The sequence below is a fragment of the Ambystoma mexicanum genome, chromosome 7q (genome assembly GCF_040938575.1).
Source record: "Ambystoma mexicanum isolate Mex_15411 chromosome 7q, UKY_AmexF1_1, whole genome shotgun sequence".
NCBI lineage: Eukaryota > Metazoa > Chordata > Amphibia > Caudata > Ambystomatidae > Ambystoma > Ambystoma mexicanum.
Window position 1 is genome coordinate 1,012,827,035 of NC_090941.1, and position 15,689 is coordinate 1,012,842,723.

The 15,689-nt window shown below is 47.0% G+C and overlaps 2 protein-coding genes across 4 annotated transcripts in view; one reads left to right on the plus strand and one right to left on the minus strand.

Annotated features, from left to right (window-relative positions):
• PDE2A (phosphodiesterase 2A) overlaps positions 1–15,689 on the minus strand; it is a 2,546,881-nt gene that overhangs the window by 614,664 nt on the left and 1,916,528 nt on the right. The window lies entirely within an intron of this gene.
• On the plus strand, positions 2,615–2,934 carry LOC138527886 (large ribosomal subunit protein eL43-like). Its single transcript, XM_069639240.1, has one exon. It carries the CDS (start codon positions 2,641–2,643, stop codon positions 2,896–2,898), a length of 258 nt encoding a protein of 85 aa, XP_069495341.1. The 5' UTR covers positions 2,615–2,640; the 3' UTR covers positions 2,899–2,934.

Below are 15,689 nucleotides of genomic sequence, written 5' to 3' on the forward strand. Positions count from 1 at the left end.
GAGCCCGGACTTGCCATGGATGGGCACAGATGGGCTTGCCTTAAGCACGCCTTCGCGGGCGTTCACCTGGAGGAAAGTGAAACTAGGCTGAGAGCCGCTACCCAGCAAAGATAGAAAGAGGACTTGCCGGAGTCCACAGGACTTGGAAGGCAGTGTAATTAATCAGCAGTTATAACGGGCAAGCTGAGAGCCACACAGGTCAACGGTGAGAGCCCAGTTGGTTGTTAAATGTAGTTAAAACACCTAACATGGAATAGCATCAAACACAGCAATATATTAAAAACAAAGCAGTAAAATAAACAGAGCAGGCTTTCCTCTTCATATTATCTTCCCATCCCCCTTCTCTCTTATTCCACCAATCCATTCTATCCTGCATTCCCTCCACCTCCCCTACATGTTTCCTCTGCTCCCTTTGGCTTCCCTCTCATTTCTAGTTTCTGCTCTTTCTGGTACTCACCCCGACCCCCTCTGTTCCTCTTCATACTATCTTCCCATACCCTCCTTCTCTCTGCCTTCTGCCAATTTATTCTGGTTCTCCTGCATTCCTCTCCCCGCCTTTGTGCTCTGACTTTTCTGCATCTCATTGTTCTTATCTTTCATTTTGAATTCAATCTGTCCTTTTGTTATCCACAGTGTATTCCCCTACGCGCTGAGGCTTTGAGCGCGCCCTCCCTCTGGTTACTAACATTGTATCCTTCATTTTTCTCTATGCAATTGATTACAGAGATACACACCCCCACCCTCGAGAAGGATTGAAGCTCTGGAGATTAATGCATTTTAATAATGCAGCCACTGGTGTGCTGCTTCATTGACAATAGGTTCCGGTGAAACGTGTTGGTAAGCCGGAGCAAGATGACTGTGAAATGACCTTTATTTATTTGCTAATCTGAATAATGTGTTAGGAATGCGGTGCCTGGGTACTTCTGCAGGGTTCCAATTCAGAATGCAGTGTAGCAGTAAAGAAACACAGGAAGATTGACTGCTAGCCCCAACATATGTGATAAAGTACCTCTCAATACTACTTAAAGGAATGGTTCGCCCAAAAATTTTTATTGCAAAATAAGATGGGCAATAAAAAAAAATCGATTGCCACTTTTCTTTTTAATTCCCTATGTAAAATTTTGAGAAAATGAAGCTCAAAGGGAAGCACGTGGGAGCATCCATTTTGTGAAATGGATGCCCGCCGCTGTGCTTACTTTGGCTTTTGCGGCACTAATGAAGGAAAAGCCAGCCAGCTGTATTAAACAGAAGCTACCACTGGGTGGCTTTTCTTTCATTGGTGTCGGGACTCGGAGGATGGAGACCAGAGACTACAGGCAGAAAAGCTGTAGCTGCATCGGTAAGTGCTATTTTTTTAATAAAAATAAACACTAACTGCTTTTTTTTTTTCTAAGTTTTCCGGGCTGGAAGAGCCCGGAAAACTTAGAAATAATACTGCAGCTTTAAAAACGTTGTATTTATGTTTGCGGTAGCTTTTAAAGCTTTTAAAGCTACCGCAAACATAAATACAACGTTATTGTGTTTGAAAACGCTGCAGTTTTTCTTTCCAACTTGGAAAGAAAAACTGCTTTCCCACGGGGAGCCCAAAAGCCCCAAATGGGAAAGCAGCTTTAGGCAGAAACACAACACGGTTGTGTTTGAAAACGCTGCGGTTTTTCTTTCCAAGTTTCTCAGGCTCATCCGAGCCAGAGGAGCCTGAGAAACTTGGAAAGAAAAACCGCAGCGTTTTCAAACACAATAACGTTGTATTTATGTTTGTGGTAGCTTCAAAAGCTACCGCAAACATAAATACAACGTTTTTAAAGCTGCGGTTTTATTTCTAGGTTTTCCGGGCTCCTCCCGCCCGGAAAACTTAGAAAAAAAAGGCATCTAGTGCTTATTTAAAAAAAAAAAAATAGCACTTACCGAGATGCAGCTGCAGCTTTTCTGCCTGTAGTCTCCGGTCTGCATCCTCCGAGTCCCGGCACCAATGAAAGAAAAGCCACTGAGTGGTAGCTTTTGTTTACTACAGCTAGCTGGCTTTTCCCTCATTAGTGCCGCAAAAGCAAGCACAGGCGGGCATCCATTTCACAAAATGGATGCCCCCATGTGCTTCCTTTTTAAAATTTTGAGCTTCATTTTCTAAAAATTTTACATAGGGACTTAAAAAATAAAAGTGCCAATCGATTTTTGTTATTAATGGCCATCGTTTTTTGCAATAAAATTTTTTCGGCGAACCATTCCTTTAAGCATATTTACAGCTCCAGAACTTTATAGAGAAAAGCAACCAACTAAACAGCTATCAGTCAGGCTTTAGATCCTATCATGGTACCGAAACTGCTCTTTTAGATCTTAAATCCAATATAACTGAAATTATTGAAAAAAGTCAGCCGGCACTTCTGTTATTGCTATACCTATCAGCATTTGACATTATTGATCACAAACTTCTGCACCACAGATTGCTAACTTTGACAAACTGTTTGGAAACTGCCGCCAACTGGGCGGCCTCTTTCCTTGGTCTTAGGACATCTAGAGTGGCTCTAGGCCCAAGCGAATCCCATAGTTTTTTCCTGCGGTCCGCCGCAGGGATCATGTCTTTTGGCCCTTCTGTTCAATGTCCATATAAGACCTTTCAGCTTTCCGGTCGGTTCCTACAGCAAAATGGCCAAGCGCAGCAAGAAGGTCGGGATTGTGGGTAAATATGGTACCCGTTATGGTGCTTCCCTCAGAAAAATGGTGAAGAAAATCGAAATTAGCCAACATGCAAAATACACATGCTCCTTCTGTGGCAAGACAAAGTTGAAGAGGAAAGCTGTGGGAATCTGGCATTGTGGCTCATGTAAGAAGATTGCTGGAGGTGCCTGGACCTACAACACCACATCTGCAGGTGACGGTCAAATCTGCCATCAGAAGGCTTAAGGAACTGAAAGACCAATAGAAAGTTATAGTCCCACCATATGCTTTTCCCCGTTGCTCAGTATGCACAATAAAGCACAATAAAGTGCTTGAAAAAACAAAAATAAAAAAATAAAAATAAAAAAAATATAAGACCTTTCATTGACCTTTTGGACGATCTGGGTGTCTAATTTGCAAATTATGCGGATGACACCAGGATGCTCTTTGAACTATCTAGAGTACAACCTAAGGACACAGATAAAATACATCTAGTTTACCAAAAAAGTCAGATCTGGATGGCTGAAAACTCCCTCACCCTTAATAACTCTAAGACCAAGGTACTTATCATGGCGTCTGGTCAGCACCTGAAGAAGCTCCATACCCAATACTCTCAATTTGAAATGGCTGGCACTGTCATTTCTGTCATTAATTCAGTGTGTCTCAATGCAGAACTATCTATGAAGAAACGGGTCTCAAAGCTACGTTCATCGTGTGGTCATGTGATCAAGCTGCTTCATCAGATTAGACCTTATCTGTCTATTGCTAATAGAGCGCTCCTGGCCTCTTCGCTTGTGAACTTAAGGTTCGACTATTGCAACAGTCTACTACTAGGCACCTCACAAGCCAATCTTCACGACCTTCAGACCAATCAAACGGGGCTGTAAAAGCAGTATTTGGGCTCTATAGGTGCAACCACGTAACTGTATTTAGGAGGAAACTGCACTTGCTTCCACTCCGGCATAAAATAAGGCATAAGACATTGGGCCTCATTGCAACCCAGGTGGTAAGGAATAACGATGCTGGTAAAGGATTACCGGCATCACTTACCGCTCTGCACGATTATGATACACCAACCCGCCATTAGTGGCACCGTAATTAACGGTGGCACTAATAGCGGCACGAGGGCGGGCACACGACCCTTCATGCCGGCAATACCGGCATGGCGCAAACAGGGGAACATCACAAGTCAGGCGGATATGCAAATAACGCCCTACTGAAGCCCGAAAAGTAGCTTACCGGCATGGAGCAAATACCGGCATCGCGGACCACCCGTAAACGGCCATGTGCAGTGTTCCCAACTGCCACAGGTGCACACAATCAGCACAAGTGGAGGCAATACAGACTGGGCCAGCACAAAAATAGCACACCCCACCCCTTCCCACACCCAGTCACACACCAAAATGATTCCAATACTACTAGCAATGCTGGGGCTGGAGGACATGATTGCACTGGAACTGCTGCAGCAACAACAACAACAACAACAGGCAGCACAGAGGAGATGCAGGAGGAGAAGGAGGGTGAGGCAGGCCCAGCATGCCCCACCAGTGCAGCCAGTAGCACCACGCAGGCAGCCCCCAATCCCTCGCATCAGAGCCAGTCCATTCAACCTAACCCCTGAGCAGATCCACACCCTGTACCGTCTGGACCGAGACACCACCACCACCATTGTGGACATGATACATGACGACATTGTCAGCCTGATTGAAACACGCACTGTCATCCCACCCCTACTGAAGGTAGTGTCTGCGCTCCACTTCCTGGCCACAGGCACCTACCAGCACACAGTGGAGCACATGCATGGCATATCACAACCATTGTTCTCACGTACACTGAACCAAGTGCTTTATGCCCTCCTGAAGGACACAGGCGACCACATTTACTTACCACGGACTGGCCAGGAGATCTCAAACACCAAAGTTGGTTTCCATTCACTGGGCGGCATCCCTGGTTGCATTGGCGCCACCGACTGCACCCATGTGGAATTGGTGGTCCCACATGCCATGGAGGTAGCGTACCACAACCGTAATTTATACCACTCCATCAATGTGCAAATGGTATGTGACTCAAACAAGATCATCACACATTGTTGTGCCCGACCGGAACAACCCATGATTCAATGGTCCTGCGGAACTCCACGATACCACGCTACATGGAGCGACATGCAGGGCAGAGATCCTGGCTTCTTGGTGAGTTGGATATTAGGCTCATGGAAATGCGATGTGGGTAGGTGATTGGGGAAGAGATGCATACTTCACCTGGCTGAGATGGGGGGGATGCATACTTCTCCTGGCTGAGATGGGGGGGGAGATGCATACGTCACCTGGCTGAGATGGGGGGGAGAGATGCATACTTCACCTGGCTGAGATGGGGGGGAGAGATGCATACTTCACCTGGCTGAGATGGGGGGGGGGGAGAGATGCATACTTCACCTGGCTGAGATGGGGGGGAGAGATGCGTACTTCACCTGGCTGAGATGGGGGGGAGAGATGCATACTTCACCTGGCAACGAGTGCCTGAGAGAATGGACCATGCTCATACCCCAAAGGAGGCCAGACCGGACCTGACACCTGACCACATAATGCAAGATGTAAGCAGTCCTACCATCTAAATGATGCAGTGTCACAACCATACCATAGGCATCTACATGTGCACTGTACTCAATCAGACCGTATCCCCCACAATGCAATGCAGCTACAAGCAATTCGTATGGCCAATACACAGCACCAAATACCATCAACAGAAAGGACTGTCCCCCATTACTGCGTACACAGGAGTCACATGAGGGACAAATACATTAATACACCACTACACTGACACAGAGGTCCTACAAAACTGCATGTCACCATTTGTTGTGCATAGTGAGATCATCATGAGGCTGACATCAATGGTGCCAGGATGAAAGCATACAAATGACTGCACATCAGCCAGATCATGGAAACAACCAGCGTGGACTAACACAGTGCATGAGCACTCACAAGGAACATGACCCCCCTGCGCCCACTAGGCGATGGCATGCACACCTGTCCATAAGAGGAATACACACATAGCAGTCACATCATGTGTCTCCATTCATGCATGGAAATGTGGTTCAAATCAGGAAATAAATGCATGCTATAGTGTCATTGATAAAGGTTCCATATGATGTGATGACTTACACATATACATTGTTGCCCACATGCAGGTGATGCAGGCTATCCCTTGTAGAGGTAGCTCCTTACCACAGTCCGGAACCCACAGAACAGGCACGAAGAGGACTACAATCGTGAGCATACACGTACCCGTGTGGTGATTCAGCAGACATTTGGCCTCTTGAAGGCACGGTTTCGCTGCACCAGCAGGTCTGGTGGGGCACTCCTGTACCGTCATGAGAAGGTGGGCAAGATCGTCATGGCATGTGTCATGCTACACAATATGTGCATCAGACGGAATGTGACTCTGCCCCCTGATACTGAACTGCAATCACCTGACGATGAGGATGAGGAGGGTGGAGATGGGGCTGCACTTCAGGGAGGCAGCGATGCACAGGAGGGACGTGCCATGCGTCATGTTGCGTGTCCTGACCCACGTTTAAGCTATCATGCCACAACATTTGGTGCTGTGGGCTTAGAAAATTCAACATGGCGGAAAACCCACATGTGCGCCGAAATCCAGGAAAGCTGCGCAGTTTGTGCGCACACCGAAATGGTTGCCTCACTTGCCACCCACCAGTGCGAGAATGAAAGGCCGGGTTGCCATGAGGGAAATGGGTTGCCAAAGGAAAAACAGTAGCGCCGGTTAGCTTCAAAGCGCTTTAAAACCACCATTGGACTACCCGCACAGTAGTCTGAAACCATTGGGAATGGCAATGCTGATTGCCAAATGCAACCTAGAATGGTGGGGAATTCATTTGTTAAATCCCAAAAATGGGTGCAGTACCAGTACTCACCACTATCCAAAAGCCGGCATTTTAAAACCACACCAGATTTTACTTTTTTGTGTAAAACTGAATGAACCCAAAGCAGGCTAAAGAAAGACTTACTGAGAGGTGGATACAATGTAAAGTGATATTCTGAAGTGACTTGAAGGTTTATAACAAGACTGGCTGAGCTGTGGATTGCAGCAGTTTAAGTTGCACTGGATTTAAAGACACTAAAATCGAAAATGTTTAGATTAAATGAGTGACCTATGTTTGGTGTCACATGCCTTTGTAACTGTTGAAATGTCATAGTTTTGCACTTAGAATCAGCATTCTAGCTGCATGTGTAAAATTGCAAGTTAATTTAAAAAGCAACAAATAACATGACAGTAGCTGAAAGTCTGGCTTAAGGAACTTGATTCTGCCTGGCAACTACCCCCATCAGGAGTGAAACTTGAGTCACAGCTGTGTTCCCAGGCCTATCTTCCTTTTGCTGGCCACACTAAGAATATACCATCTATCTGATAATGGAATTACCTGTGCTCTGCAGGAGACTGAACAATGCAACTCCCTTCACCCAGGCAGAGGGTTTATTGAGAGGATCATAAATGGCTTCCTCTTGAACAATGAGCCTCTCCTGACTCAGGCAAAGGTTTTATTACAGCAGTCGTAAAATGTAGCTTCCTCTTGGCAGAAGCTGGGAGGGGCACTGCCTGTGAGAGCAAGCTGGCTTGGCAGAACTGGATAAACCAGTATTTCTACCTTGTGCTGAGAGGAAACCACACCCCTTTGGAGCCAGAACATAACTTTAAAAAGATGGATCATTCATAAAGCGGACATGTGAACATTTTATAAATGATACCATAATTCTTGTGATTTTTCTGCCCACAGTTTAAGAGGTTTTTAGAACCGGTGGTATGTTCAGGAGGGTGTTAGCGGAAAAGTGGATATTACTCTAAATGTGTGCATGTTAAAAATATGAAACTTCATCAGTTAATGTCCATACTCCCTGCGCACATGTATGTAAAGTTGGGTCAATGTCAGAAATTGAAAAATCAGTTAAAAAGTCAAATATGTGCCATTTCTGAATGCAAGCTCCTAGAAACAGCAGATTTGGGACAGAGTATACCTCATGTGATAGGTGACATGGGTATGTAATTTCAAACAACTGTGTAACTGTGAAATATGGATTTTGATCATATATAGATTTGGGTGCACAGATGATAGGGGAGTTGTTTCAAGAGATCATAAATGGATGACATCACCCTGACACCACTTAGTTCCCCAATCAGGGGACGAATGAAAGCTGGACCAATGACAAGTGAGAGGGGCAAGCTTAGTTATGACCAAACACACACACCCACTTGCAGAACATATAAATGGACCACTGAAACTTAGGTAGAGCCCTTCAATTCCATTTGCTGCAACGCGCTCTGCCGGACCATACAACATCCAGAGATCCAGACTTCAAATTCATCAACCTCCAGAAAGCCAAACTAGAGACCAGACCAGAGAGAGAAAGCAGTGCTGTACCCAGAGAGAAAGCAGTGCTGTGCCCAGAGAGAGACCCGAGCCCAGTCCAAAACCCTGACCAGATCCGTGACGAGGCCCATTTAATTCAAGAATATAGTGTGAGTACCCAGCAGGACTGTGTAGAACCAAGCTTTTAGTTTAAATTCATCTAATTCAATCTATGTAACCTAAGTAGAACTGCCTGATAGCTCCAAATCTGTCACCTGTCATTTTAGCTGCAAAATCTGCCACTTGTCATTTTGAGCTTTTAAAATTTGCAAAACCAAAAACGACCTCTATTAAATCGCTCATATCTCCGCGACCGTTTGTGCTAGAGACTTGCAGTAACTTTCATTTGAAAGCTTAGAATCTTAGCTTTGAATCGCACCAAGAACCACATTCCTACCCCTTATAGTTTTACCGCAATCGCGGAAACCGCACGCGCGAATTTTGCCGCGATTTGAAAATTTCTCCACGTGTGAAAACAGCAGTTTGCTTGCCTTCCATTTGCCAGAAATTCGTTTAACCTGCTAATCATCCCTGAATCATTGCTAGTGTGAGCCTGGACTAATATTAACTAGATACCACTCACCCTGAACCTCTGAAAGGGAATTGAAAGCATTTCCAGCATATTTCTCATCCATTGCTAGCACATATCAAAGCATTTGGGCCTGTGTTTTCAAAACTCCTATCTGTTTTCTTTAAGCTTGCTGGGGTGAACTGATTTACATTGATTGCATTTCTGAGAACTGTGTGTTTTCCTTCCATTTCCTTGCCTTGCATCAAGGGGGGAAGGGGATTGCCAGAGAAAAGTGATTACATTGTTTTGCTGAAATCATATCAAGTTGTTTTCTATACTGCATTTCATTCATTCAACCTTGCATTTCCTTGAACCTTATAAAGCATTCTCTACCACATTATACTTCTGTACCTATTTACCAGTGTGCTACCTTATCCATTTCATGTCAACTCCTTATTGATTATAGAGAAGCGTGTTAGTGCCAGATTCTCCATCGTTAATCTTTATCATATCAGATTAAGGGTGATATTCAATTATTAATTTATTATAAAGTGGGATATATATACCTATTGTTTAAATTATCAAATAAACCTTTTAACTTGCAAAGCAGAACTACTTCTTGGCTCAGTGGGGTCAGGGGGATTCCAAGAGAGGGGTGTTATATAGGGGTAGTCATCCAGAACGCATGAACTGGACCTAAAGATATATCAATAAGGGTTTTCATTCAGTATTCTAGACTAGGCGTTAACTTAGCTGTAGTGCTGAATTGAATCCTCTTACAAATTGGGGGCTCGAGCCGAGACGTTGGGTTAGATTTACCATTTGTGCAGCTTAATACAGTGTGCTAACTGACGGGATACATACATCCGGTCGGATCACCACGCTGCATTACGCTGTGAAGCATTCCTCAAAAGGGACACTCCAAGAAAGGTTCTGTTCTGCAAAAATAAAATACTAACTCCTGTAAGTCAGGACAGAGACCAATCTCTAGAATGACGACCTTGGTAGATATGAAAATAGCCAGAGAGCACTTCTTACATAAACTATTTGTGAGAGGTGAATGGGCTGAGCAGGGCCAGGATGCCTGGTTGCAGGCCATCACACGACAGGTCACTGAAACAGGGTCAGACTTATGGAGAGATCAGGGTCCATTACATGTGGCCCTGAGTGAACTATATATGGCTCCTAAAGCCAAAGAGGAACACAACAAGATTGCCAGGATAGCAGCATACCTGTACCTATATATGGGAGACATGCAGGATAGATGTGCTGAAAGCCAAAATCTGGCAAATAGGCAACAGATGGTGTTAGAGAAGGTCCAATCTGACCTGGTCTCTTCTGAGCAGAGGCTGCAGAGGAGCCAGGAGTCAGAAAATGACAGCAGACTGTACATTACTAAAATAAAGGAGGATATGGATGTGCTGCAAAAGGAAAAGTCAGAACAGGATACCAGATTTCTGGCCTTGCAGAAGGAACACCAAGAAGGTTTGGACTCCCTACTGCAAAGCCAGAAAAAGCTGGAGCAACAACTGGACTTCAACAGGGTATGTGCTGAGCAGGTAGTCACCCTGCAAGGCCACCTAGATAGAGTGAAGGCAGAGAGCAACAAACTAATTCTGAAAGACCTGGATACCCAGGCAGAGTTTGATCAGGAGCGCCAGAATGCTGGTGCCTTCCAAAGGCAAAGGGACGACCTGGCAGCACAGATGCAGGCTCTCAGTCAGGAAAGGGATACCTTAGGCCAGGAAGTCTGCCATTTAAAAAGAAAAATGGAAGAAAATCACCTGACCCACCAGGGACTGGGTGACCTCCAAAAAGAACACCAGAACTTGCTAGAGCACACCAGGAGGGTGGAGGATGCTCTAGCAAGAAAGGAGCAGGCCAATAGGGACACAGCTCAGGAGGTAACCCTCCTGCAGCAAAGACTGGCCCAGTTCTCCAGGACCAACCAGGAAGCACAGAGGGAAAATGAGGCCCTCTGTCAACACAATGATAGGCTCCAACAACAGGTAGCGATGCAGGAGAGACTGATAGAGTCGAGTAAGGCCTTAACAGAGGAACTGAAAGCACAAATGCAGGCTCTTGCATTGCAACAGGGAGCAGGGGCGGATAGAGATGAGGTCCGCTGGGAAAGAGAGACTCCTGACCATAACCGCAGGAGCCCTAACACCAGGGGCCTTCATCTCCCCAGTCCCTGGACTCTACCACCCCCATGTCCCCTGGCGCACATGAGCACAGGGCCACAGGGATGGCAGATTACTATCCAGCTAAGAGTATGGGGCTCATAGGCCAGTACCACTCAGGAATGGAGGGGTGGGCATCCGGGTATGGGCACCCAAGTACAGTACAGTTCAGTGGGGAACCCCAGGAGAGTAGGCCCATTAAGGGCATCCTGAAAACCTCTGCCCAGTTAGGTCAGTGGAGGGGGTACCCATCAAATCCTGGCAGCAAGGAGGAATCTGAAGACTCCTCTGAACTGCGCAGGACACAGGAGACCAGGTCCCCACATTCTGCCAGCCATTCCCAGGCTCGCAGAATCCGGGAAAACCTGGAAGAACAGACGGGAACCTCTGGGAGCAGTGCCTCTGAGTCCGAGGAAGAATGGACAAGGGTTACCCGAACCAAAAAGGCCAATAAGGCAAAAAGGGCCTTGCTTAAGGACCCCATAAAGCAGATTAAGGCGATCAGGAGCGTCATCACGCCTTACCATAAGAACGCTAAGTATTCTGTTTGGGAGCACTTAGAGTTGTTTGAACAAATGATGGAGACTTTCCATTTGAAGGACAGCCAAAGCTGTATTCAATATGTAAAGTGGACCTTCTCCCCGGAATACTCCAGTTTCTTTGCGGGGCTGGAGGACCAAAATCATTTAAGATGGTCCACCTATAAGGCGGCCATCTTGAAACATTTTTCTGTTCACAGAAATCCTCAAGAGGCTCGCAAGGCAGCCTACAATTTGCAATGTGGGGAGGATCAGGCCCCACAAGAATTTGTGCAGGAGTTAAAGCGTGCTTTTGCACAGACCACAAGAAGGGTGCGCACGGATAGCAGGGAATTTATTAATACGTTTTTCCATGCCTTGCCCAAATATATCATGACCCAGCTCGTGAGGGATTTTCACGAGAAAAGATCTTTAGACTGGGTCATTGAACAGGCTACCCGGATCTATGAGGTGCAGAAACCGGTAGATAGCAAAAGTAATGCCCAGAAAAACCCCAAAGCCAACAGCACCCCTGCTGCTGCCAAGGTGGCAGAGGTAAAGGTCACCCCCGTTTTGGATTTGGAGATGGGGGGGCCTAAAAACCTACCTGCACCTAATAATGCTAGGCCCAGAAGGTCTTCGGGCCAGTCACAGGCAGGGAGTGAAAGAGGTAGTCCCCCCAATGGGGTCCCTCGCTCTCCTGACTATGTAAGTCCTCGCTACAAAGGTAACAGTCCAATCCTGGGTTATGTGTGGACTCCCCCAGCCCAAGGGGGGGGATCCAACCGAGCACCGAACCCAGGGAACTTCCCTCCAAACTTCCCACAGGAGGGCAGAAATTCTCCAAATCCTGGGCAGAACTTTTTCCCCAGATATCCACCCGACTTTCAACCCCAAAATCATCCATCCTTCTTTCCCCAATTCTCTGAGCCCAGACCACTGAATCCGGGAGAGGGGAGGCCAAGGGTGGAGGGGTACCCAAATCTTCCCAACCCGGGGTATTACCAAAGGAGGGACAGCTATCCTTCCCGGGATCAGCCCAGGGGAGAAAACAGGGCCCCGTATCAGCCTGAGCGGGTTTCCCAGTTAGAGCGCCAGGTTCAAAACATGGCGCGGGATCTGGGTCACATACTGAGGGCTCAGCAGAACCCTCAGATGGGCGTGCCGGCGCAGAACGTACCCAACTCTGGACCTGGTGCTCCAGAACAATGACGGGGGCAGCACCCCGACGACTCACCGGTTCCCAGGGAGGAGGCACAAAGGGAAGGGGGGTGTAAAGCCTTGGAGGAAGCTTCCTTCCTCACTTGTAAACAGCCCCTGGAAACCCAGGAACCGGAAACGAAATCTCTTGCCCCTGAAAGTCTGCCTCCTAAGGAGCAGAGGGGGGGTAGGAGAAACAAAAGACCCAAACAGACTCAGTTTGAGGAGGAGGTACAGATCTTCCAATTTGAGGGAGAGGGATCCTCAGAGGATCCTGGGAAAAGGATCTTCTCCTTCAGAGAGGGGGGAACTCCTCCCAAAGAAAAATGGGTCCCTAGGGATGCAAATCCAGACTGGGGAGATGTGGAGACTGAGCTACCGCCGCCCACCATCTCATCCCAGAACCAACAGCAAGAAAACCCCCTGGTTCAAACCCATCCTGGTGACTGCCTCCAAAAAGGGGGGGGCGACCCAGAACCGGAACCAGGGGAACCCACAATGGCTCTGATCTCCAGTTGCCAACTTTTTCTTTCAGATTCCCAAGGCTCTCCACAGAATTCTGCCCAAAATTCTTCTCTCGCGATGTCCAAAACCAGAAAATTAGCCCACCAGTTGTCCAAAAATGTACATTATCTGTGCCCCCTTGAGGAGAAGGAGGGAAGATATTATGCCCCGGTACAAGTACAGGGGCAGGGTACAATCTCGGCACTGGTGGACACTGGATCTCAAGCTACCCTTCTGTCCAGAAGGGCCTTTGATGAACTGAATGCAGGAAGGGGAGAGAATTACCAAATTCCTCTCACCTCTCTTCCTGGACAACTCCAGAACTTTGACGGGAAGGAAATTCCTGTCGAGGGGACGGCAGATTTGGACATTAAAATTGGGCGACACAAGCTGAAACACCCGGTTATAGTTGTGACCCCAGAGGGCACCCCTTGTTTACTAGGGAATGACCTCCTGAGAAGGTTGTCACCCCTAATTGATTGCGTAAACAAGGTCCTCTGGACCCAGACTAGCCGACCCATAAAATTAAAACAGAGTGTCAACCATGTTAGTTTAAACGGCACATGCCACATGGTTGAACAAAAATCAGACCAAGTAGAATTCCACTTCCAGAACAACCAAATTCCAGACGTGACAGTAATAGCAGTAGGACAACAGACTGGTGATGGGGGGTCCTCTCTATTTCTGAAAATCAACCTTCCTTCCAGTCTAAAGTGGTATTCCACGCTGGAAGGAAACACTCTGAAATTCTATACTAATCCACAATCAGGAACTCCCACTCCTATAGTCCAGAAAGATGTGAAATCAGCTCAAAGCCTGGCTGATATTCAGCAAATTGGAGAGCAGTTGTTCATCCCTGTTCAGTTAAATGATGGGAAGGACTCTGTTCTCGCTCGAGTGTGTGTGAACAACGGTAAGAGCTTCATCAGCGAAGCCATGTTTCGCCAACTCCCAAAAGATCCAGCCATTCCCACCTTCAAACTGATAGACAAATGGGAAATGGACCTGGAAGCACCTAATTCCAAACATCTCCTGCCAAGCAGGTGTATGCTCAAAATCTCCATTGGCAACAAGAGCATAGTCCACAATTGTTGGGTCGTGCGAGACGTCCCTGCCGCCTTTTACTTAGGCAGTGACATTCTCAATCGCTTTGCCATTAGTTTGGACCTAATAAACTTCAAAGCTTGGTCCCGATTAGCGGATAATCCCATGGGCTTTGATGATCCAGAAAAAGCATTTAGGTCAGCTCAATTGCTACCGTATGCAGTTGAAATTCAGGTTAAAGAGGAAGTCACCATCCCAGAAAGGACCCGACAATTTTCCCTGGAAGTGAAAGTTAAAAGGGGACAAGAGTTGAAAAACCCTGATGCTTACATACATCTAAATGCTTCTCTCCAACAGCAAGGGTTGGGGGTAAACCCAACACCATTAGTCAACATAGAACATGACACCATTCCAATAGAGGTGGATAACAGCGACTTAAAGAGTATTACTCTAGCCGCAGGCACCATTATTGGAATGGCGGTTGATGACCGACATTTCTCCATTGATCTTAGAAATGAACTGTTAGGACCAATCCCCAAGGACTGTTTTGACAGTGACAGTGAGGACAATACAACACCAGACAGGATTTTTACCCGGCATGGGGGGAACTTCCTGGTGTACACTTCCTGCCCTTATGGTAAGGAAGATGTGACTTGTGAATTCAGGAGGGATGAGGTGATTTTCCAGGTTCATGAAGGCTGCCTTGCCCACCTGAAGCCTCCGGTCCAAATCAGCACTCTGACCAGGGACTTCTCCACCCAGCTGGAGGAGGCCGCGGAGATAGCCAAACCAGAAGTCTTTCCAGGCTTCAGGCAGATGGTGGAAGAGAGAGTCAACCTAGCTGATGCCTGTGTGACTCTGGAACAAAAGCAAAAGTTGAAACAAGTTTTCTTGGATTTCCAAGATCTCTTTGCGGTAGACTCATATGACTGTGGTCGCACTGACATCCACACAACAACAATCCCCACGGACCCTGGCATGACTCCTGTGTTTGTGAAGCAATATCGCTTGCCTCTCGCATCAATGGAGTCCCTTACTGAAATAATTAAGAACCTTGAGTCCCGGGGAATAATCCGTCCAGTCCACAGCACCTTCAATAATCCGGTGCTGGGGATATTGAAGCCAAACGGCCAGTGGAGACTCTGCGCCGACCTCAGGGAGCTCAACAAACGGGTCCATACTTCCCGATGGCCTCTGCCCTACATTGACCAAGGGCTGGCCCAGATTCAGGGGTCACAGGTATTCACTGCAATAGACCTGACCAATGGATACTGGACTGTGCCTGTCAGCAGGGAGGACCAATACAAACTGGCTTTTACCTTTGGGGGCCAGCAGTACACCTGGACCCGGACTCCCTTCGGATACCTCAACTCCGGCAATGAATTCAACATTTTCCTACATAAGGCCATGCCCGACCTGGGTGCAAGGGGTAACCTGGCGTATGTAGATGATGTCCTCATCAAAAGCTCAACCGTTGAGGAACACATAGCGGAGATCCGTTATGTTCTGACACAGTTGAGGGCCGCCGGAGCAAAACTTTCCTTTCAGAAAGCACAGTGGTGTAGAACCCGTGTTAATTTCTTGGGGCATGAGATTACTCCTCAGGGTCTCTGTCCCCAGGAAAAGAAAGTGGAAGCACTTCAGAAACTGAAAGACCC